The 25,320-nt window shown below is 45.5% G+C and overlaps 1 protein-coding gene across 1 annotated transcript in view; it reads left to right on the top strand.

Moving 5' to 3' along the window:
* Nucleotides 1-25,320, top strand: part of TMEM164 (transmembrane protein 164) — a 137,121-nt gene that overhangs the window by 47,162 nt on the left and 64,639 nt on the right. The window contains exon 2 of the mRNA XM_030210043.1: nucleotides 14,026-14,075. Coding sequence (XP_030065903.1) covers nucleotides 14,026-14,075 — 50 coding nt within the window. The remainder of the gene's footprint in view (nucleotides 1-14,025; nucleotides 14,076-25,320) is intronic.

The following is a 25,320-nucleotide window of genomic DNA, read 5'->3' as shown; positions in this document are numbered from 1 at the left end:
ATATGGTTGGCTCCGCCCCCTTGCGGCGCCGGCGCCGTTCAATTATGCCCCTCTATGTGATGAGCGCACCACATACACTTTTTTTTTTTTTTTACCAAGTCCAGGGCTGCATGGAAGGTTTTGCGAAGATTTTTTTTTGTCAGTCCTTTTCCCGTTAAGTGCTGGTTTTGTCTTGTTTTGCAGGCGGAAGGCAGCTCTTGTAAATTTTAAAAGCAGTTGGTAATTTAGCAAATACGTAGGCCTGTGCGAACAAGACCAAAAGAAAAGGCACATATTGCCAGTGCCTAAATTTGAGCCTCTCAAAAATGTCAAGTGCGAATAGTTTTGCAAGCCCTGTATTCAGGCACAGAACAAGTACTGATGTGCGCTGACACGTAAGGTTTTGGATTGTACATGTGCACAAGAAGTTGTGCTTACCGTGAAACCTTGCGTGAATTTTTCAGACATACTACTACTATAAATCATTTCTACAGCACTACCAGTCGTACGCAGCGCTTCACAATTGAACATGAAGAAAAGACAGTCCCTGCTCAAAAGAGCTTACAATCTAAATCAGTACTCCCTTCCTCCTCCGCTCTAACCACTAGGCTACTCCTCCACATATATATTTTTTATAAAATGGATGTACACTGCAACTCCACCCAACCTATGCCTTTGGGAAAACATAAATGCAGATCAGTAGGCATAATCTTGTGATGTGCATACATTTTATACAGGTATACCCCTGAGCAATTTTAAAATGGCTGTTTTTTTGTTTTCAAAATATGCCTTACACACTGGAAATGTCCTGTAATAGCCCCCTAAACATCTGTTATTGAAAGTGCTTCAAAATGTCTACCATCCACAAAGTGGATCCAACCTTTGGCTTGACTTTCACAGCAGATAGGTAAGAAGCTTAGCGGAGATTGGGTGACAGAGCCGGTGGGGGGAGGTGGGGCTAGTGGTTGGGAGGCGGGGCTAGTGCTGGGCAGACTTCTACAGTCTGTGCCCTGAAAATGGCAGATACAAATCAAAGTCAGGTATGCACATAAAGTAGCACATATGAGTTTATCTTGTTGGGCAGACTGGATGGACCGTGCAGGTCTGTCTCTGCCGTCATCTACTATGTTACTACATCTTAGGAAAGATGTCAGCAGCCCGTGGAACAGCTAGTTTGAGGAGCCAGAAGGGGTCTGTGAAAGGTCCAAGCCCAGAGGCTACAATATTACTCTATAAAAGAGTAACTACGGGAAATATGACAGATTTTTGCATAAATTTGTCTGCTACTAGGATCTCTCCAATGAAAATCTACACCAAAACTTGCAGGGATGTTGTCCCTCTTTAAGATTATAAAAAGCTTTCGGACCACCGCGATCAGGAAGATCCATGTCTCTCCCTAGCTATTATGGTCTTTCTTTAGTCATTTACCAGTCGCCTCAGTCTGTCTCCAAGCTCATTAACAGACTGCCCACAAACAAACGGAGAAATCCTAAGTTGAATGAACCAGTTCTCAGAAAGCAGAAATGAAGGGGGAACTGGAAAACCAGTTGCATGCTTTGCTGTTTTACCTATGAATATCTTATGTTTCCTGGGCTGCTCATCCCAGAAGCTGCAGCCTGTGAATGAAGCAGTCCAGCCATTGGCTATGGGTCATCAGCCCTTGAGTGGGGTCATTCAGAGCTGAGATGCTGTGTTAGTGCTCTGTGGAACACAATGGATGGCAGTGTTGGGGTCCGGGGAGAGTGGTGTGGTCTGTTGGTATGCAAAGAGCTTTTGTTTCTCAGTTGCAGTGCTGATGGCGGTGCTGAGGGCGTTTTTAAGGGACAGATACAGAGCAAGTGGAAGATGTGATCAACATGGAGGCCAGAGACAATTTAAGAAATTGATTTGAACTGGGGTACAGTAGAAAAGAGAGTTCTGGTGTAACTATCATAATGTATGCCGTGCTTACTAATGAACATAAGGGGGAAATGGGACTTGATATACCACCTTTCTGAAGTTTTTGCAACTACATTCAAAGCGGCTTACATATATTCAGGTACTTATTTTTGTACCAGGGGCAATGGAGGGTTAAGTGACTTGCCCAGAGTCACAAGGAGCTGCAGTGGGAATTGAACCCAGTTCCCCAGGATCAAAGTCCGCTGCACTAACCACTAGGCTACTCCTCCACTGGCAACATTTCATGTAGTAACCTGCCCTTGCAGATCAGCAACGTGGCCGCGCAGGCTTCTGTTTCTGTGAGTCTGACATCCTGCAGCATATCAGACTCACAGAAACAGAAGCCTGTGCGGCCGCGTTGCTGATCTGCAAGGGCAGGCTTCTACATGGAATGTTGCTAGTGGAATAGCAACATTCCATGTAGAATCTCCGATAGTAGCAACAGAATCTCAATAGTAGCAACATCCCATGTAGAATCTGAAATAGGGAAAGGAAAGGGAACTGGGATTTGATATACCTCCTTTCTGAGGTTTTTGCAACTACATTCAAAGCGGTTTACATATATTCAGGTACTTATTTTGTACCAGAGGCAATGGAGGGTTAAGTGACTTGCCCAGAGTCACAAGGAGCTGCAGTGGGAGTTGCTCAGTTCCCCAGGATCAAAGTCCACTGAACTAACCACTAGGCTACTCCTCCACTAGCAACATTCCATGTAGAATCTCAAATAGTAGCAACAGAATCTCAATAGTAGCAACATTCCATGTAGAATCTCAAATAGGAAAAGGGAAATGGGATTTGATATACTGTCTTTCTGAGGTTTTTGCAACTACATTCAAAGCGGTTTACATATATTCAGGTATTTATTTTGTACCAGGGGCAATGGAGGGTTAAGTGACTTGCCCAGAGTCACAAGGAGCAGCAGTGGGACTCGAACCCAGTTCCCCAGGATCAAAGTCCGCTGCGCTAACCACTAGGCTACTCCTCCATAAGGAGGCAGTCTCTGCTGAATCGTAATCTGCTCAGTCTTGAAAATATATTGAGTTGTGTGCTTTTAAAATTTCACTTCTTATTATAGAAGAAAGCCCTTAAAGCAAAACAAAAATGTACAGTATATGCTGAAATAAGGGATCAACTAATGAGTTGTAGGTCAGAGCTTTTTTGCACTAACTCGTATATCTTGCTATTGAAGTGATGTACATTCAGGTACACTAGGTATTTTTGTGTCCCTGAAGGGCTTACAATCTTAAGGGGCACTACTTTTACCAAAGCTTAGCATGCACCAACGGAATTAGCATACACTAAATACAAGCAGCCCATTTATATCTATGGGCTTTTTAGCATTTATTTATTTAGATTTTGCTCACACCTTTAGTGCGTGCTAATTCTGTTGGCGCGTACTAAGCTTTAGTAGAGGAGCGCTTAAGTTTGAGGCAATGGAAGATGACTTCCCCAAGATCAGAACATAGTAACATAGTAGATGACGGCAGAAAAAAAGCTGCACGGTCCATCCAGTCTGCCCAACAAGATAACTCGTATGTGCTACTTTTTGTGCATACCCTACTTTGATTTGTACCTGTGCTCTTCAGGGCACAGACCGTATAAGTCTGCCCAGCACTATCCCTGCCTACATAAGTACATAAGTAGTGCCATACTGGGAAAGACCAAAGGTCCATCTAGCCCAGCATCCTGTCACCGACAGTGGCCAATCCAGGTCAAGGGCACCTGGCACGCTCCCCAAACGTAAAAACATTCCAGACAAGGTATACCTAAAAATGCGGAATTTTTCCAAGTCCATTTAATAGCGGTCTATGGACTTGTCCTTTAGGAATCTATCTAACCCCTTTTTAAACTCCGTCAAGCTAACCGCCCGTACCACGTTCTCCGGCAACGAATTCCAGAGTCTAATTACACGTTGGGTGAAGAAAAATTTTCTCCGATTCGTTTTAAATTTACCACACTGTAGCTTCAACTCATGCCCTCTAGTCCTAGTATTTTTGGATAGCGTGAACAGTCGCTTCACATCCACCCGATCCATTCCACTCATTATTTTATACACTTCTATCATATCTCCCCTCAGCCGTCTCTTCTCCAAGCTGAAAAGCCCTAGCCTTCTCAGCCTCTCTTCATAGGAAAGTCGTCCCATCCCCACTATCATTTTCGTCGCCCTTCGCTGTACCTTTTCCAATTCTACTATATCTTTTTGAGATACGGAGACCAGTACTGAACACAATACTCCAGGTGCGGTCGCACCATGGAGCGATACAACGGCATTATAACATCCGCACACCTGGACTCCATACCCTTCCTAATAACACCCAACATTCTATTCGCTTTCCTAGCCGCAGCAGCACACTGAGCAGAAGGTTTCAGCGTATCATCGACGACGACACCCAGATCCCTTTCTTGATCCGTAACTCCTAACGCGGAACCTTGCAAGACGTAGCTATAATTCGGGTTCCTCTTACCCACATGCATCACTTTGCACTTGTCAACATTGAACTTCATCTGCCACTTGCACGCCCATTCTCCCAGTCTCGCAAGGTCCTCCTGTAATCGTTCACATTCCTCCTGCGACTTGACGACCCTGAATAATTTTGTGTCATCGGCGAATTTAATTACCTCACTAGTTATTCCCATCTCTAGGTCATTTATAAATACATTAAAAAGCAACGGACCCAGCACAGACCCCTGCGGGACCCCACTAACTACCCTCCTCCACTGAGAATACTGGCCACGCAATCCTACTCTCTGCTTCCTATCTTTCAACCAGTTCTTAATCCATAATAATACCCTACCTCCGATTCCATGACTCTGCAATTTCTTCAGGAGTCTTTCGTGCGGCACTTTGTCAAACGCCTTCTGAAAATCCAGATATACAATATCAACCGGCTCCCCATTGTCCACATGTTTGCTTACCCCCTCAAAAAAATGCATTAGATTGGTGAGGCAAGACTTCCCTTCACTAAATCCGTGCTGACTTTGTCTCATCAGTCCATGTTTTTGTATATGCTCTGCAATTTTATTCTTAATAATAGCCTCCACCATCTTGCCCGGCACCGACGTCAGACTCACCGGTCTATAATTTCCCGGATCTCCTCTGGAACCCTTCTTAAAAATCGGAGTAACATTGGCTACCCTCCAGTCTTCCGGTACTACACTCAATTTTAGGGACAGATTGCATATTTCTAACAGTAGCTCCGCAAGTTCATTTTTTAGTTCTATTAATACTCTGGGATGAATACCATCAGGTCCCGGTGATTTACTACTCTTCAGCTTGCTGAACTGACCCATTACATCCTCCAAGGTTACAGAGAATTTGTTTAGTTTCTCCGACTCCCCCGCTTCAAATATTCTTTCCGGCACCGGTGTCCCCCCCAAATCCTCCTCGGTGAAGACCGAAGCAAAGAATTCATTTAATTTCTCCGCTACGGCTTTGTCCTCCTTGATCGCCCCTTTAACACCATTTTCGTCCAGCGGCCCAACCGACTCTTTGGCCGGTTTCCTGCTTTTAATGTATCTAAAAAAATTTTTACTATGTATTTTTGCTTCCAACGCTAATTTCTTCTCAAAGTCCTTTTTTGCCCTCCTTATCTCCGCTTTGCATTTGGCTTGGCATTCCTTATGATCTATCCTGTTACTTTCAGTTGGTTCTCTTCTCCACTTTCTGAAGGATTGTTTTTTGGCTCTAATGATTTCCTTTATCTTACTGTTTAGCCACGCCGGCTGACGTTTAGTCTTTTTTCCCTTTTTTCTAATACGTGGAATATATTTGTCCTGAACCTCCAGGATGGTGTTTTTAAACAGCATCCATGCCTGATGCAAGTTTTTTACTCTGCGAGCTGCTCCTTTCAGTCTTTTTTTCACCATTTTTCTCATTTTGTCGTAATCACCTTTTCTATAGTTAAACGCTACCAGTCCCGCCTCCCACCACCGGCTCTGGCACAGACCGTATGTCTGCCCAGCACCATCCCCGCCTCCCACCACCGGCTCTGGCACAGACTGTATAAGTCTGCCCAGCACTATCCCTGCCTCCCACCACCGGCTCTGGCACAGACTGTATAAGTCTGCCCAGCACTATCCCCGCCTCCCAACCACCAGCCCCGCCTCCCACCACCAGCTCTGGCACAGACCGTATAAGTCTGCCCAGCACTATCCCTGCCTCCCAACTACCAGTCCCGCCTCCCACCACCGGCTCTGGCACAGACCGTATGTCTGCCCAGCACCATCCCCGCCTCCCACCACCGGCTCTGGCACAGACTGTATAAGTCTGCCCAGCACTATCCCTGCCTCCCACCACCGGCTCTGGCACAGACTGTATAAGTCTGCCCAGCACTATCCCTGCCTCCCACCACCGGCTCTGGCACAGACTGTATAAGTCTGCCCAGCACTATCCCCGCCTCCCAACCACCAGCCCCGCCTCCCACCACCAGCTCTGGCACAGACCGTATAAGTCTGCCCAGCACTATCCCTGCCTCCCACCACCGGCTCTGGCACAGACCGTATAAGTCTGCCCAGCACTATCCCTGCCTCCCAACCACCAGTCCTGCTTCCCACCACTGGCTCTGGCACAGACCGTACAAGTCTGCCCAGCACTATCCCCGCCTCCCAACCACCAGCCCCGCCTCCCGATCTTGACTAAGCTCCTGAGGATCCATTCCTTCTGCACAGGATTCCTTTATGCTTATCCCACGCATGTTTGAATTCCATTACCGTTTTCCTCTCCACCACCTCCCGCGGGAGGGCATTCCAAGCATCCACCACTCTCTCCGTGAAAAAATACTTCCTGACATTTTTCTTGAGTCTGCCCCCCCTTCAATCTCATTTCATGTCCTCTGGTTCTACCGCCTTCCCATCTCCGGAAAAGGAGCAGACATGGGATTTGAACCAGGCTCCCTTGGTTCTCGGCTTAGTAGCTCTATAGCAATGATTAATAGTAGTAATTACGTCTTCATTTCTAAATTCAAACTATCGTTATCAATAAACCTTCAATTTCTCTTGTATCCCCAGTCTTTAAATCACCGAAGCACAGAGCAAAATAATGTTCACTTACCCAGAGAAATGTTCTTTTCTCTCAGAATTTCTGGCTTTTCATCTGCTACTAGTCTATATGTACATTTTAATCCATTTTATGCCCCTCCCCCCAAATATTTTCTGCTCTGGCTGATAACTCCTTTCACTCACAGCTAGGCCTCTACACACAGTTTGTGCTGGTGTGTTGTAGGTTCTGAACCACCTCCTGCAATGTCAACAGTTTACTTCTATTTCCCTAACTTCCTCCTGGCAGGGCAGCTTTTTGTGTCGTGCAGAGCAAAAGGTTTGAGCTGCTGAGTATTTTTAGCAAACTGTTTATGCTGAAGGGGTGAGGTAGGGTTGGGGCTCTTGAGAATTTTTTGTTAAATGATTTGAAAACAGTATTTCCCTAAAGGGAGAGCAGAGCTCATATGGACCCCTTGCTAAGAAATTTAGCAGCACATCACTGGGAGACTGGGCGGCTAAATGGCAGATGACATTTAATGTGAACAAGTGCAACGTGATGCATGTGGGGAAAAAAAAGAACCCGAATTATAGCTACGTCATGCAAGGTTCCACGTTATGAGTTACGGACCAAGAAAGGGATCTGGGTGTCGTCGTCGATAATACACTGAAACCTGCTCAGTGTGCTGCTGCGGCTAGGAAAGCGAATAAAATGTTGGGTATTATTAGGAAAGGTATGGAAAACAGGTGTGAGGATGTTATAATGCCGTTATATCGCTCCATGGTGCGACTGCAACTTGAGTATTGTGTTCAATTCTGGTTGCCGCATTTCAAGAAAGATATAGTAGAACTGGAAAAGGTGCAGCGAAGAGCGACAAAAATGATAGCGGAGATGGGACGACTTCCCTATGAAGAAAGACTAAGGAGGCTAGGGCTTTTCAGCTTGGAGAAGAGACGGCTGAGGGGAGACATGACAGAGGTATATAAAACAATGAGTGGAGTGGAACAGGTGGATGTGAAGCGTCCGTTCACGCTTTCCAAAAATACTAGGACTAGGGGGCATGCGATGAAACTACAGTGTAGTAAATTTAAAACAAATCGGAGAAAATTTTTCTTCACCCAACGTGTAATTAAACTCTGGAATTCGTTGCCGGAGAACGTAGTGAAGGCGGTTAGCTTGGCAGAGTTTACAAAGGGGTTGGACGGTTTCCTAAAGGACAAGTCCATAGATCGCTACTAAATGGAGTTCGGAAAAATCCACAATTTCGGGAATAACTTGTATAAAATGTTTGTACGTTTGGGTAGCTTGCCAGGTGCCCTTGACCTGGATTGGCTGCTGTCGTGGACAGGATGCTGGGCTCGATGGACCTTTGGTCTTTTCCCAGTATGGTATTACTTATGTAATTATGGGTACGGTACCAGAGTTGGACATCTTGTTGATTGCCAGCTTCTCCTGTTGTGTCTTTGTTCCTTCTGACACAGAACTCACATTTTGAAGTTTGGATTTCTTCAGTAGTTAGTTACTGTTTCTTCAGTCTGTCGTATCTGATCTGCCCACTTCCATGTAGATAAAGCACCACCGCTTATGCTAGTTCATGGCTTGATCACGAGCAAGTTAGCTTACTGCAATACATTATACTGTGGATCACCTGTATCCCCTATCTAGACTCCAATTCATTCAAAACACTGCACTCAGGCGTGCCTGCTCCACAGATAGATTTGATCACCCCCCCCCCCCCCCCCCCCCCCCCGTGCATTGATGGCCACTGGCTTCTTATAGGTTACAGAATAAAAGACGGGATTCTTAACGTGAGCTTAACGTGGAGGAGTGGCCTAGTGGTTAGGGTGGTGGACTTTGGTCCTGGGGAACTGAGTTCGATTCTCGGCACAGGCAACTCCTTGTGACTCTGGGCAAGTCACTTAACCCTCCATTGCCTACCGCATTGAGCCTGCCATGAGTGGGAAAGCGCGGGGTATAAATGTAACAAAACAAACAAAACAAAATTCTGGGTTTTGGTCAATAGATGTACTTGTCCAACGTTCTCATTCCTTACAGGCCTGTGCATGTATTTAGCTCCACTACTAAGGTATTCTATTCCACGAAATCTTTGCTTCGAGAAGTCTCGCCTTACATTCAAGAAGGGCCTTAAACAAGCCACGTTCATAATGTTTGGCCCTGGAGTAGCTGCAGTGGTAAGGGGGGGGGGGGGGTGGGAGGAAGAGGTGACAGTGGCAGCCCATGAGTTGTCTACATTCTTGCTGCTTCTCTTCTCGGCTTCTTGTGTTCTAAGGCCTCTGTTTTCTTCTATTGCAAAACTGCTTTGTTCTAATTGCAAAAGGCCAAGTAGCAAGAGTTGAAATAAAACGTAACCCTCTTACAAATGAAGATCAGGAGACTCTTAGGTTGATAAGGAGCCTCCCTTGTTCATGGCCTAGTATCCAGGCAGCTGTGGCAATAACTGATGAAACGAATCTGTTTTCCAGCGCAAGGATGGAAATAATCCTGAAGGCTCATTGTGCTGCGAAACTGTTTAATTTTCGGCTACTCCTGCTCTGTAAATACAGCTGTAATGTAGCTATACTTATCCCTCCCCCCCAACCCATTTAAAAGTAGAAATGGATTTCAATGTGCCAATAGCCCTCTGTGGAGAGAGGCCCAGTGCTGTCAGGAGCAGGATTGATCTGCAACATTCTCCACTTTGCTTAAGTGTGACCTGGGGCGGGAGGGAGAAGAGAGGAGGTTTCGGATAGAAATTTTTAAGTGCGTTTTAAGGGAGAGGTGGCCCGGGGCTGAGGGTTTGGCAGGACTGGTAGAGTCTAGGGAGACACTAAGGAAATTTAAAAAATAGTAATAATTTAGTCTGTGAAATGCAGGATAAAAGTTCTCAGCATTAATGAGGGGGAAACCCAATAGGTGAGAACGGAGGACTTTGTTTATATCCTGTTGCTTGCAGAAAAAGTGGCTCCCAATGGCAGTTAAATGATTATAAAAAGCAGTGTAAGGAATTCAGATGTTTTCAAATTAACTACAACAATATAGAGATTACAAAATGGACAAAGAACATCTTGAAAGATCCAACAAATTTATTTATTTATTGCATTTGTACCCCACATATTCCCACGTATTTGCAGGCTCAATGTGGCTTACATAGTACCATCAAGGCGTTTGCCCAGTCGGTTGATAACAGATACAAGGTTGTATAGTGATAGTATGAGTTATAAGCGCTGCGTATGCCTTGTAGCGCTATAGAAATGCTAAATAGTAGTAGTAGTAGTAGTTATAAGTGGAGGGTCGCAAGGGATGAAGATTGAGCATTGTCCAGTACGATTATAGTCATACTGTGTTGCTGGGCGAAGAGGTTTACGTGGGGTCATTTGGGTAGGCCATTTTGAAGAGGTTGGTGGTCGTGTGTTGTTTTCACAGCTTTTGGGAGGCCATTCCATAGTTTTGCGCTTATGTAGGAGAGGCTGGATGTGTAAGTTGTTTTGTATTTTAGTCCTTTGCAGTTTGGGTAGTGTACGTTTAGGTAGGAACTTGACGATTTGACTTTGTTTCTTATTGGCAGATCTGTAAGGTCTGTCATGTATCCAGGGACTACGCCTTATATAATTAATAATAATCAAATATGGAATAACATAATTGACACTGCAATATCATAGTGTATCCTAATTATTAAAGGGAAGGCCAATTGATAGAACATAGAAATCGGAACCGATACATCCACTTCGCTACATGTACAATTCTGGTAGCATTTTACAACAGGACCTAGAAATACACTTGTTGCAAGGGTCCCCATTTTACACCTGTCGATGTAGAAGATATCAGTGGAGTGAACATGGTTGCTAACATTCAATGTGTATGTCTGCCGTTTTTGAACCCTGTATGCAGTGGCGTTCCGAGGGGCACTGACACCCGGGGCGGATCGCCGATGCGCAGCACCCCCCCCCCCCATGCAGCACAACCCCCCACCCCAGTGAAACCCCCCCCCCCCCCGGGGTGCACGCCGCTGGGGGGGGGGGGGTGGTGCGCGCCAGTCAGCGTCGTTGGTTTCCATGCTCCCTCTGCCCCGGAACAGGTTACTTCCTGTTCTGGGGCAGAGGGAGCATGGAAACCAACGACGCTGACCGGCGCGCGGCATGCACCCGGGGCGGACCGCCCCCACCTTGGTATGCCACTGCCTGTATGTGTAAATGCTCTTAATTCAGTACAGAGGCCACAATATTTCCGTACTTCAGTTTTGAGGGATTTAAAAAAACAATCGGAGATTTAAGGAGAAGACCTCCCTTAATCTATCCTGTACTTATGCAACCAGGTTTTCCTACATAAGCACACAACTGTGGAACGCACTACCGAAAGCCGTGAAAACATACGACCGTCTAAACTTCAGGAAATCACTAAAAACCAACCTATTAAAAAAGGCATACTCTACTGACACAACCTAAATGCCTGAGCCCTGCTACACAATTAACTGAAGCTAGTAATGGACTCAATGCAACTCTTCCTCTCAATGATTCCCAAATGTTTCTGTAACACACGAACCTTATTCTACCATAATACCACTTTGTATTTGTTCTTTACCCGCTTGGCGAACGCCTACGGTACTATGTAAACCACATTGAGCCTGCAAATAGGTGGGAAAATGTGGGATAGAAATGTAACACATAAATAAAATGGCCGCTCAAAACAAGCACTTTTAGAAAATCTATACGTGCCTGGAAGCAGCTATGGATCCCGATGGTATATTACAGCATCCATATGCATTCCCTTCCTGAAACGGAGAATACATAACGTAGGTTGTGATTCTGCCCAAACCACACTCCCTCTGCTTGTGCATTTTCTACTTGTGTCTGACATACACGTCAATATCACGATTTGCACAAGTATATTGTGAGTAGGGTTTGGCGTGAGCAGGCTGTTTGAGTCTCTGCTGATGACCGGTAGAGACGAGAAAACGTTTAAAAGATATAGTCTGTTCCAGCGCAAATTTAGCTGGTTGTACTAACAAATGGCTCTCAGCTCTTGTGGCACACCACTTGAAAAACACTGAACTAGAGAGCTTGGTGTTAGGGCTGGAGATTGGTTTATTATTTGACTCGTTCCACTACCCCTGACACATCATTCTGTTCCCTACCTTCTTTTCCCCTAGTTCCCAGACACTCAGAGAGGCATAATGAGGCTCATTTTCAAAGCACATAGACTTACAAAGTTCCATAGGTTTCTATGCAACTTTGTAAGCCTAAATGCTTTGAAAATGAGCACCATAGTTTTATTAATATGGACCACCATTAAGATGTGGTGTTTTACCACTAACTTGTACTTTTTTAGCACAGGTCAGATCTCATTTTATAACTGGGGTTAATAGTCAAGTGACACATCGTAGCTGTGGAATTAGAAAAGGCGCAGACAGAGAAGGGTGAGGAAAATCATAAAGAGGATTTGACGACTTCCCTATGAGGAAAGGCTAAAGCGGCTAGGGGCTCTTTAACTTGGAGAAGAGATGGCTGAGGGGAGGTACGATGGAGGTTTATAAAATACTGATTTGAGTGGAACAGATAGATGAGGTGCTAAATTGCAAAGCGACTTTGCCAAAGTGGACTTTGCTTGAAAAATAACACACACAGAGCCTGGAAACCAGCACAAATGTCAAATTGCTGCCATTTTGTATGGTTCTGAGTTTTTTATGCTATTTGGGAGTTGGGAAGTAGCCTAATGGTTAGAGCAGATGGATTTGAATCGGGGAAGCCCGGTTTCAATCCTATTGCTGCTCCTTGTAAACTTGATCAAGTCACTTAACCCTCCATTACCTCAGGTGTAAGCTTCGACTATAAGCCCTTCAGGAACAGGAAAGCACCTGCATGCAACTCTCACCTTGAACCAATGAGGTAGCAAGATAGCCAGTTTTGGTTGGGCCTGAAGCCAAAGTGGGTGGGCATGAAATTTTGTCCCTCTTCTGCTTGCTGTCTAGCATCTCTGCCCCTTCTCTCAATCCCCTCCCACCCCTGGTGTACTTTTTTAAAACTTCATTTCTAGAGGTTGCTGGCAGCGAGCAGCAATTCGCACAGGTGTGTGCTGGTCTCAGAGCCTTCTCTCTGACGCAGTCCTGCCTATGTGGAAACAGGAAGTTGTGTCGGAGGAAAGGCTCTGCGACCAGCACAGACATGTGCGATTTGCTGTTTGCTGCCAGCGACCTCTGGAAATGAAGTTTTTAAAAAGTTACACTGGGGTGAAGGGGTTGAGAGAGAGAAGAAGAGATTGTTGGGGGCCTAGGGGTCTCCACCAGCCATAGTGAGGGTATGCTGCTGCTGTGGGTGGGTCCGAGCCCAAAGTGAGTTGGCTCTGGCTTGCCCAGGCCCACTTGTGGCTAAACCTCTGCCTTGAACGTCTGAAAAAGGTGTGAGCTAAATCCAAATCTTTTGGTTTCTTATGCAGGGCACCCTTTTGCAAAGTCACTTATTTGGAAGTCTGACCCCCCCCCCCCCTTAGTGGTAGCATCCTGAAACAACCACCCTCATCACCCCAGCACCCCTTGGGGTGAGTTAAGATCCTGGAGAGGAAGAGGGATGGGCCAGGGCTGACTCTAAGGTTATTTAATTTAAGGAGCTGGGCTTCATGAGGTGGAAAGGGGGAGGGGTCTTCTGAAATCTGTTTGCATCAGGGCTGGGGTTCAGGCCCAGAAGACACAAGAGATGAGATTCTCAAGAGGGTGGTGGGTCTAGGTGGGGGCCCTTTCTTTATTTTTTCCTGACATTGGGACTGAAGGGGCAGGTTGGAAGATCTCACTAGACACTAGGGATTGGAGGTCATTGTGGGAGAGGGGGAGCTGTGATTAAGGTCAGTGGGGTCTCTATATTTGATCAGTGTTGGGTGAAGAAAGATTTTGGGAAAAAAAATTCTCATGTGTTGCCAGAGCCTGAAATGCAGAAAAAATTCACAAAATATGTAGCTTAAGGATGTAAATGAGCCAAGAACTAATTTGTATCTCTTAGCTAAATTCCATAAAAATGGATATTAATCCAAGTACATGAGGGCCTGTGTTAGTATAGTCCTTGAACGAGGTAAAGCTTGGATCTACAGTGCATCACGTTTTTTGGGGTTTCAGAACCCTTGCCAAATCTTTTCCTTTTATTTTTCAGATTTTTCTTCTTGCCTGTCCTCCTTGTAAACTTGCAACAGTGGTCTTCAGGTAAGCAGTTACTCTCTTACTGTGGTCCGTAATCCATCTGGCACTTTTAGGATAATGAGAATTTTATCTGTTTTTATTTTTTTTTTACCTACTTTACGAAGGGAGGAAGACTTCTGAGACCATCGTGTGTTTGTGTACACACCTGTACTGTATGCGTGCACTTTTGTGTCCTATCAATGCCATATTTTCTGGCTGTGTCATGGGGGGAGGGGGGATCCTTACTGAGGTACCCTTCTATCAGTGATGTGCTGGAGCAGGCTCTCACAGGCTCGCAAGAGCCGGTTGTTAAGTTTTTAAGAATTTTGGGAGCCGGTTGTTAAAGTAGGGCCCTCCATGGCTACTTTAACAACTGGCTCCCAAAATGTGGTCTTGGGCCCCCTGCTGAATTCTCTTTTACTTTGCTGGTGGGGATGCTGAGCCCTGCCAGCCAAGTAAATAGACTACTGCTGCTCCCCGCTCCTTGTTTCCAGCTCCGGGCAGCAGGCTGGGACTTCTCGAGCATGTGAGAGAAGTTCCAGCATGCTGCTCAGAGCAAGACTTTGGGAGTGGTGGTAGTTCATTTATTGGCTGCCAGCAAAGGTATGCCTAGCATGCCCGCATGAAGGGAGGGAGGAGAGAGAGGCAATTGTTGCTCCCCCACCCCACCCCGGCCACCCCTGGCCCTTCCAACTGCAGAGCTGGCTACGTCCGGAGAAAGAGCCTGTTGTTAAAAATTTACCAGCACACCCCTGCCTTCTATCCATATATATGCCGGGATGTGCGTGTCCTGGAATGTGATTGGATTTATTATTTTTAACCCGCTGTTATCCAGAGTGGCTTAAACTACATACATACAATCACATAAAAAAGAAATACAAATTCTTCATAATACACAATCAAAAGAAAAAAAAAATAAACAATGTCCAGGTCTCTCAAATGGATAATAAAGTAGTATAATATGCCAGGCATAACAGATGTGCTTTCAGTTGGCATTTAAATGTTTGCACAAGGTGTTAATTTGTAAGATGATTAGGTAGCTTATTCCACATAGATGGTCTTGTTATCGAAAAAGTTGCTCTTCTAGTCAGGTCTAAACGTACTCGATTTAAGGCAGGCATTACAACATCGCAAGACATCAGCGGTTGCAACTGATGAGAGGAACATATTTTTGTACTGCATGTGTCAAATACGAGGAAGATTCCTGATACAGGACATTATGTAACAGCAAAAGTAACTTCAATTTTATACGATTAGCAATTGCTAACCACCTGCTGTGCTTGTTATGATTGGGGGGGCTTCCTGTGGAATTGGATGAGTTCCAAAGGTGGTGATTCTGAACATAGGGAAATTGTCATTGATGAAATATGTTCAACGCTGCTGTGTGGTTTTCTGTCTACATGTTGTCTTGCTGACGCTCCTTGACCTGTGATTGTCCTTCCTGTCCATAGCATGGGCGTCTTCCAAGAACAGATGTGCTAAGTCTTTTCTTTTCATTTGTACTTTTTGTTCTTTGAAGGGAAACAAATGAAAATTGGACCCCACCCCTTCCTAAAATAGAAGTCAAATTGTCTGGGCTCTGCCGCTGTTAGTTTCTTAAAGAAAAGCCCCACTCAAACCACTCCCCCTGTGTTCTGAATTCCCTCCTACCCCATCTGCCATTGTCAATGGACTTGCCATTCAAGAAACTGGCTGAAGGCTTGGGTTGGTTAGGGTTACCATATGTCTGGATTTACCCAGACATGTCCTCTTTTTGAGGGCATGTCCGGGCAACTGGACTGGTTTTGCCAATCTGCCCGTTTGTCCGGATTTCTGGACAAACGGGCAGATTGCTAGCCTCCCCTCCCCTTACTTACTAGTGCCCTGGTGGTCTAGTGACCTCTTTTCTGCCCGGAGCGCTGCCCTGCATGCATCCTTCCGGTTGCTGATTCTCGGAGCCGATTCAAAATGGCCTCCGAGAGTTGAAGTGACCTCGCGAGACTTCAACTCTCGGCGGACATTTTGACTCGGCGCCGAGGACCAGCAACAGGAAGGCTGCATGCAGGGCAGCGCTCCGAGCAGGAAAGAGGGGGCTCTTTCCTGCCCCGAAGAGGTCACTAGACCACCAGGGCAGTAGTAAGGGGAGGGGGGCGACAGGGGTACTGACAGGGGTGAGGGGAAAATGTGACAGGGGGCGGAGTGAGGGCGTGGCGGGTGTGGGGCGGGGCATGTCTTCCTTTTTGGGGGACAAAATATGGTCTGTTCCATTTTGAGAGACAGCAGTGGCGGTGTGGGAGTGAGGGGGTTGCTGCTGTCTGTAGAAAATGGTGGATCACAGATGAGGCAAGAAGGTGTATTAAGGGGCCTGTACGGGCTTCGGAGAAAGTGAGTAGCCAGTACAAAAAATATGGCAGCCTAGAACGAATGAAATGAAAATCATTTTCATTCACCTTTTTCTGTCATCCTGAAAAATAAATGGGGAAATGTCATTGACCTTTTTCCTATTTCCTTTCAAAGGATAGTGCATCCTTTACAGCTCAGATCCCTTATTCCAGCTGTCGCGTAGCTCATGCAAGTTAACTTGCTTCCATGTGTTCAGACTGGAAACCATTTAGATCAGAAGCTGTGTATTATGTAGCATATCATGTAATTTGCATGTATGTTCATTAAGTATGCTTGGTGTGCTGAGCTCATTACAGGAAGCGTGGGTGCTGCAGTCTCCAGGTGGATACAGGAAGATTGTGAATTTATTCTGTGAGATCATGAGAATGTTCGGAGAGAATACTTATCCCCTTCATCGGCACTGGCACAACTAAGAATATTATGACGGTCCAAGATTCTGCTCTGTACTGTTTTCACCTGTGCTGTGCACTGTAGTTTAGAGTTTTAAAGAGAGAAAGTGCTAGATAATACTGTTACACGGTGATGTTTCTGATTAAAAACAAAAAAATAGAGCAAAGCCAACCAAACATCTTCCTTGCCTTTTCTGTTCTCTCAGCTCTGTCACTGTGCGAAAGTTGTAATAAAGATTTAGGTCCAGTAGCCTAGTGGTTAGTGCGGTGGACTTTGATCCTGGGGAACTGAGTTCAATTCCCATTGCAGCTCCTTGTGACTCTGGGCAAATCACTTAACCTTCCATTGACCCAGGATAAGTACCTGTATATATGTAAAGTGCTTTGAATGTAGTTGCAAAAACCTCAGAAAGGTGGTATATCAAGTCCCAGTTCCCTTTCCCTATTTGAGATTCTAAATGGAATGTTGCTACTATTGGGATTCTGTTGCTACTATTTGAGATTCTACATGGAATGTTAATGTTGCTATTCCACTAGCAACATTCCATGTAGAAGCCTGCCCTTGCAGATCAGCAACAGCCGCATTGCTGATCTGCAAGGGCAGGCTTCTACATGGAATGCTGCTAGTGGAGGAGTAGCCTAGTGGTTAGTGTAGTGGACTCTGATTCTGGGGAACTGGGTTCAATTCCCATTCAGCTCCTTGTGACTCTGGGCAAGTCACTTAACCCTCCATTGCCCCTGGTACAAAATAAGTACCTGTATATACCATGTAAACCGCCTTGAATGTAGTTGCAAAAAACCTCAGAAAGGCAGTATATCAAGTCCCCTTCCCCTTTTTACCACCATCCCAATAATCATACATATCCCAGTAAAAGATTGGAATGGTAAAAGACCAGGCCACATAACATATGAGTGAAGCAATTTATTAACTTACCAATAGAGCATACAGAATTAAAAATAATTGTTCTCATAGGAGTACAGTTCTGCTTAAACAAAAGTATTTTGCTGAGACTGTCTCAAACATTTACTAATCAGGCTATACTGTGTCTACACAAAAGCCTTTTCATAAAACATTAGTTCATTCTTTCACTCGTCATCTTTCTCTCCTATCTTCTTCAGCGAAAAACTCCCTGCTACTTTATCTGTTACCTCATGTTCTGTTTCCTGAACTCCTGTGCACATACCATTCTAACTACAGTCTTTGTCTGCTAGCTTGGTCAGCCTTCACCTTTAACAACATCCCTTGATCCATAACCGTGCTGCTGTGTCTTCAAAGTACAGTAAGGTCAGTGGTCATGGGCACATCATTCTAACCTTTTCTTAGAGCCGTGGGTCACATCATGGAGTGGAGGTGTACAGTGGCGTAGGAAGGGGGGGGGGGCGGTCCGCCCCGGGTGCACGCGCTAGGGGGGTGTCGGCGCCGCTGGTTACCTGCTCTCTTTGCCCCGGAACAGGTTACTTCCTGTTCCGGGGCAGAGAAAGCAGGGAACCAACGGAGCCGACGCAGCTCCCAGAGACGACATGCACTCGTGGAGCGCCAGTGGTAAAGATGCACTCCGGGGGGGGGGGGGGTGCGCCGTGCTGCACCCGGGGGAGGGGGGTGCGCAGCAGCGATCCGCCCTGGGTGTCAGCCGGCCTCGCTACGCCGCTGGAGGTGTATTGGCTCTACATTTGAGAATGAAAGGAAAGGCAGAGGGAGACCAGCATTTTTAAAGACTTTTGGGTATAAATTGGAGCAGTCCCAGTCACCAGGTTTGTTTCCAGGACTCCCTGGTGGCAGGATTATGTATCCAGCTGTGCTGGTCTAGCAGACTGTCACTCTAGAGCAGGGGTTCTATCTGATTGGAAGCCAGTGAAGTGACCTGAAGAGAGGGGTGATATGAGTATATCGGTTCTGGCGGAATATAAGACGTGCAGCAGAGTTCTGAAGGGGGGATAGATGGCTAAGTGGGAGGCCGGTGAGGAGTAAGTTGCAGTAGTCCAGGCGAGAGGTAATGAGATCGTGGACGAGAGTTCGGGTGGTGTGTTCAGAGAGGAAAGGGCGAATTTTGCTGATGTTGAAGAGGAAGAAGCTGGGGTGTCACCTCAGTGGCAGACTGTGGAAATGGCAGAACCCCCCCAGTAATCTTTCTAGGCCTACTGCAGACAGGACGCTTATTCTATCAGAAAATTGCAGCCCTAGAGCCAGGAAATAACATTCTTATTATGTTTTCTTTGCTGGCAGATCTGAAACCATTCATCAGTCAAAAATACCCATTGTATAATATGAATTGATTCTCTTAAAATGGCAGACGAGGCCATAACGTAGAAACCCTCTTTCTAAGTATTCAGTTCAGTACCAGATGGGGTGTATTCTGTGTATAAGCTATTGTTCAGCCTCACTAAGGAAGTTCCTACAGTTTCAAGTTTTTGAATGTCTTAACAGTGTAACGAATTAACATTTGAATAGTTTGTCACTTTTTAAACTGTATTTTTAAGTTTTATTATAATAATTGTATTTTAGCCCTACTTTGTTAAGGCTTTGTGAATTGTAAACTGCTTAGGGGACCGTAGGATCTAGTAGTCTAGAAATTTGGGGGATTAGATTAGACTAGGGTGTACAAGAAATCTCCAAAAGAAAGCAAGAGGAATCCTGAAGGTCACAGAACCTTATCACCAGATTAAATGTAAAACTTGAGGACACTGAGAGGGGCATAATCGAACACGAACGCCCACCTCCATGGGTGTCTATCTCCGAGGATGGGTATGTGAAGGTGCGGGACAGACCGTATTTTTGAAAAAAAATGGGCGTCCATCTTTTTTTTTTCGATAATATGGTTTGTGCCGGGCAAATGCATCGGATTTGGGCGGATTTGAGCTGGGTGGTTTCGTTTTTCAGCAATAATGGAAACTGAACGCGCCAGGCTCAAAAACAAACAAATCCAAGGCATTTGGTCGTGGGAGGGGCCAGGATTCATAGTGCACTGGTCCCCCTCACATGCCAGGACACCAACTGGGCACACTAGGGGGCACTTGTAACAATTAAAAAAAATTTAAAATACCTCCCAAGTCCATAGCTCCCTTACCTTGGGTGCTGAGCCCCCCAAATCCACCCCAAAACCCACTGCCCACAACTCTACTCCATTATTGTAGCACTTATGGCTGAAGAGGGGCACCTAGATGTGGGTACAGTGGGTTTTGGGGGCGGTTTGGAGCCCTCCCATTTCCACTACAAGTGTAACAGGTAGGGGGGGGATGGGCCTGGGTCCACCTGGCTGAAGTCCACTGCACCCACTAACAACTGCTCCAGGGACCTGCATACTGCTGTGATGGGGCTGGGTATGACATTTGAGGCTGGCATACAGGCTGGAAAAAAAAAGTTTTTAAAGTTCTTTTTTTTTGGGTAGGGAGGGGTTTAGTGACCACTGGGGGGAGTCAAGGGAGGTCATCCCCGATTCCCTCTAGTGATCATCTGGGCAGTTGGGGCACTTTTTGGGGACTTGTTCGTGAGAAAAAAAGAGTAAAAAAAAAAAGTGACCCAAATTCGCGCTAAAAACGCCTTTCTTTTTTATCAGCCGAGGGCGCCCATCTCTACTCGGCCAATAAACACGCCCCAGTCCCGCCTTCATCACGCCTCCGTCAACTTTGTCCATTCCTGCGACAGATTGCAGTTGGAGATGCCCAAAATCGGCTTTCGATTATACCGATTTGGGCGCCCACGGGAGAAAGACGCCCATCTCCCGATTTGGGTCGAAATATGGGCGTCTTTCTCTTTAGAAAATAAGCTGGTGTGTATCCGTAACATACTGGATTTTCCTTTTGAGATGGTGTTTGTGATGGATCTTCTCCAGAAATCTGGAGTTTTTTTTTTCTTTCTTGGTCTAGTTCTGAGCAGCTCGACTAGTAAGTTTGCACATGTCATATGTCATGTCTAGACTGCTGTTCAGAATAACAACATAATGCAGCTTCTTAAGATAGCAAATGACTGCAAATAAAAGACCAAAGTGGCCTATCTAATCTGTCCCACAAAGTGGTAAGATCTGTAACGCTCCCTCCCCTCCGTGAAGATTGCCCCTCCCCTTGAAATACCTTCATCATAGTGCCGTAGCGAGGATGCCTGACACCTGGGGCGGGTCACCGCTGCGCACCCTACCTTTCAGCGGGGGGCAGGCGGGAGGGCTGATCCACCCCAGTGCACGTCACTGGGAGCTGCGTCGGCTCTGCTGCTTCCCTGCTTTCTCTGCCCCGGAACAGGAAGTAACCTGTTCCGGGGCAGAAAGAGCAGGGAACCAGCGAGCCGACACCCCCACAGCGCGTGCACCCGGGGCGGACCGCCCCACCGCCCCCCCCCCCCCTTCCTACGCCACTGCTTCATAGAAACGCGGAAACTGATGTTTTGAGCTGAAGTGTTTGGTTTCCGTCCTTTTGCCGTTTAGGGATCCTCTGAATGTATTTTACTCCTTTTTATTGAATTTCTTCACTGTTTTAATCTCTACTCCCTTTTCCTGGAGGGCATTCCAGGCATGCATCATACTTTTCAGTGAAGAAATATTTCCTAGCATTGCTTCCGAACCTACCTCTTTGCAGCTTCATATCATGTCTCAGTTTGTGTCCTAGTCAACCAGATTTTTTTTAGAATGTCCTTTGTTAAAAATGGCCTGGTTGCTATGACAGTCTCCCATATTCCCAGTACTCGGGCTTTTGAGTTGGAGCCAATTGCTATTGGAAATATCAAGAGACCTGGAAAGCTGAATATACTGACGTTAACAAACTACCATCTGTCAACTACAGAAGGCTGTGCTACAGTACTGCCTACATCCTCTTAGGTTCTTAGGAAGGACTCGATATTTAAGTGCCAAACCCAACCACAAGTGTCTAGCAGGCAGTGTGAAGTCATAATGATATTAATAATTTGTAGGTACGTTGTTAAAACCCACACACAATAGAAAATACAAACATACCCTAAAGCAATAAAGCAACCCCAACAGAAAGCTTTCTATATCCATACACCCATGAACCTCAGTCCGTTATAACTCAGCTCCAAAGGCTTTAGTACACATCTACTATAGGGACCACAGCTTCAAGCTTCACCAGTTCAGTTTCAGTCTTCAAGTCTTGATATGTCGTAATCTGTTCCGACTGTTTGTCTTCAACACGGCTACCTCCTGGTATTTGCCAAATGCCTTCTTTTTATCCACAGTATATCGGGTATATTGTGCAGGTGTATTAATATTATATCCTCTAGTTCTAACTTTGGAACCTTTCCTTTATAAAAGCTTTGTTCATTAATACCTTTCAAGTATCCAAGTGTCTATATCAATTCTCCCCTGTTCGTCCTGTCTTTTAGGGTACACATATTGAGGTCACTTTGCCACTACTCGCTGTCTGTCTGTCAATCAATTTCTAATCCAGTTCATCAACTTTTATCCTAACTTCAGGCTCGTGAATACTACTGAGCAGCCTTCTATGAGAAATGGTATCAAAGACCTTGTTGAAATCCAAGTAGAACACGCACAACTCATGTCCTCAATCTCGTTCTGTAGTCACCCAGTCAAAGAAATCAATCGGATTCATTTAGCACACTTTGTTACTGCGAAAACTGTTGCCTTGGATCTTGCAGCCCATTGGATTGTGGTGGGGTAGCATCTTTCCATTACTTTCCCCTGCTTTATGAGGGCTCTCAAACACGCTGGCTTCAAAGATCTTTGGGAGGGAGGGTGTGATCCATCTCTGCACAAAGTTTCAACTCAGTGGGTTCAGGGCCAGAGCCTCACCTGAAGCCCCTCCAATGGAAGCTCCTTGTAGGTAAGTAGAGATCTTTGGTTGCCCCAAAGCAGGGAGAGAGGTTATGGGAGGGACCTTGCAAAAATCCCTTCCTTGTTAGGGCATTTCTTCAGAAGAAACTCAAGCAAGGAAACAATTCGGACAATCTCTCTGCTCCCTCAGGTGTGCGCCATCATCTTGCTCCACCTCCCCCCGACTTTTTTGAAATTGGATTCTGAAAGCAAGATTTTGGAGAGTTATAGAAAGTCATAGGATTCTGAGGCCGCCTACTTCCTGTAATTAGCTGCTCAGAGAACATTACTAGCTCACCACTTAACCTGTATTTTTCATAAATTTCTTGAGGTCCAAAGTAGGTATATTTTTCAGAGTAACCAAAATTATACGAAGTTTGCCCAGTGGAAGAACAGCTTAGTACTCAGTAAGAAGATGTGAACTAGAGACGCCGGGGTTCAATTCCTGTCTCTCCTAGTGTGACACTTTTGCAATCTTGGGCAAATCACTTCACCCTCCGTTGCCTCTGGTACATATTAGATTCTGAGCCCACTTAGGCACAGGAATACATTCGGGTTCACAAGTTAACTCATCTTTAGTGTAAATTTTAAAAAAGCTAATCTAAAATTCTTATCCAGTATGGAGATGTACTGGATGAATATGCACTGTGCACATCCTGAAAACCGGGCACTTTGTGACACTTGACGGAATGGTGTTTGGAACCTCCTGTTCTAGTGTAATCATTTTCCAGTTAGTATCCCCACTGTGAAGCGATACTGCTGCATTATATCACTCCACAAATCATTGGTGAGGCTCCACCTGGAGTGTTGTGTTCAGTTTTGGAGCCCATATGTTGCTAAAGATATGAGAAGACTTGAAGCGGTCCTGAGGAAGGTGACGATACGGGGCTTGCGCCAAAGGACATTTGAGGAGAGACTGAAAGACCCGAATATGTATACCCTAGAGGAGAGGAGGGCTAGGAGAGACATGATTCAGGTGCTGGGAACCTGCCTGTTCTGCACAAATGTACTGGTCCACTTGTTGGAGATTTTATTTTTCTTGGAACTATCAGGTCCAATCTGGCTTATTTTCCAACCCCTGTATTTTATTTATTTGTAGCATTTGTATCCCACATTTTCCCACCAATTTGCAGGTTCAATGTGGCTTACATTTGCCGTAATGGCGGATGCCATTTCCGGGTAATAGAATTACAGATGGTATTGCATTAATGTGCGGACATACATGTTAAGAAATGTACATGGAACATAACATAAATGGAGTAGATCATGGTAGAGAGGAATACAATAAGGCATTACATGAAGGTTTCTGAGTTATGAATTGGAATGTAACATACATTAGGTCATCTACTATAAAGAGCCTGTTCGACATGAGGTAGTGCTTACCTTACCTCTCTACCCCAGGCTCCGCCCTTTCTGCCTCGCCTCACCCCATGCTTGGAATAAACTCCCTGAGCCCATACGCCAGGCCCCCTCCCTGCCCATCTTCAAATCCTTGCTTAAAGCCCACCTCTTCAATGTCGCCTTTGGCACCTAACCGCTATACCTCTATTCATGAAATCTAGACTGCCCCAATTTGACATTTCGTCCTTTAGATTGTAAGCTCCTTTGAGCAGGGACTGTCCTTCTTTGTCAAACTGTACAGCGCTGCGTAACCCTAGTAGCGCTCTAGAAATGTTAAGTAGTAGTTATTTATTTTATTTATTTGCATTTGTATCCCACATTTTCCCACCTATTTGCGGGCTCAGTGTGGCTTACAATACATTGTGAATGATGGAAATACAATTAGTTGCAATACGATTATGGATTACATTATGAAGAGTTATGGGAAGACAGAGTAAATTCAGGATATCATTTGGGAATAGAACAGCGGAATATAACAGTGGTGAATTGAGAAGGGGACAAAACAGTATCAAGGGAACATAAAGGTCTAACAATTTTATCTGTGTAGTAGTGCTTGATCTTTGGTTATGTGAAAAAGGGTCTCGGTTTTATGTAGAACGTGTATGGTGTTATTATTTAGTATTTAAGATGGATGTTTATTGTATGCCTTCCTAAAAAGATCTGTTTTCAGTAGCCTCCTGAAGATAGTTAGGTCTTGCGTTGTTTTTACGGCCTTCGGTAGTGCGTTCCATAGCTGCGTGCAGATGTAGGAGAAACTGGTCGCGTATGTGGATTTATAGTTTAGCCCTTTGCAATTAGGATAGTGGAGATTGAGGTAAGTCTATGAGGTCTGACATGTAGGTCGGGGCTTCCCCATAGATGATTTTGTGGACCAGGGTGCAAACTTTGAACGCAATTCGTTCTTTTAATGGGAGCCAGTGTAGTTTTTCTCTTAGGGGTTTGGCGCTTTCGTATTTCGTTTTCCCAAATATGAGTCTGTTTTGAGCAGTTTGAAGCTATTTTCAGTTTGTTTTTCTTTCTCCGTTTTAAACTTGGTCCCATTCTGCTACACTTTTTTAAACTTATTTTGCCCCCCCCCCCCCCCCCCCCCCACAATTTTCCATGATTTATAATATGTGCATCCAGTAGCACTATTTAAATGGCGCGTAGTTCTGTATTATGTAGACCCAAGAGGTTAGAGTCTAAATACCCGTGGTAAAAGTGATCCCCCTCCCCCCTCCCCCCCCCCCCCCCCCCCCCCGTCAGGAGGAGTGGCAGAAGTGAGATTGGAAGGAACCCTGGCTGGCTGCTTCTCAGCCCATTGCTGTAACCACTAGGCCACTT

Source organism: Microcaecilia unicolor, chromosome 7 (assembly GCF_901765095.1).
Source record: "Microcaecilia unicolor chromosome 7, aMicUni1.1, whole genome shotgun sequence".
Lineage (NCBI taxonomy): Eukaryota > Metazoa > Chordata > Amphibia > Gymnophiona > Siphonopidae > Microcaecilia > Microcaecilia unicolor.
The sequence above is the reverse complement of the archived record's forward strand: the minus strand, read 5'-3'. Positions and strand labels throughout refer to the sequence as shown.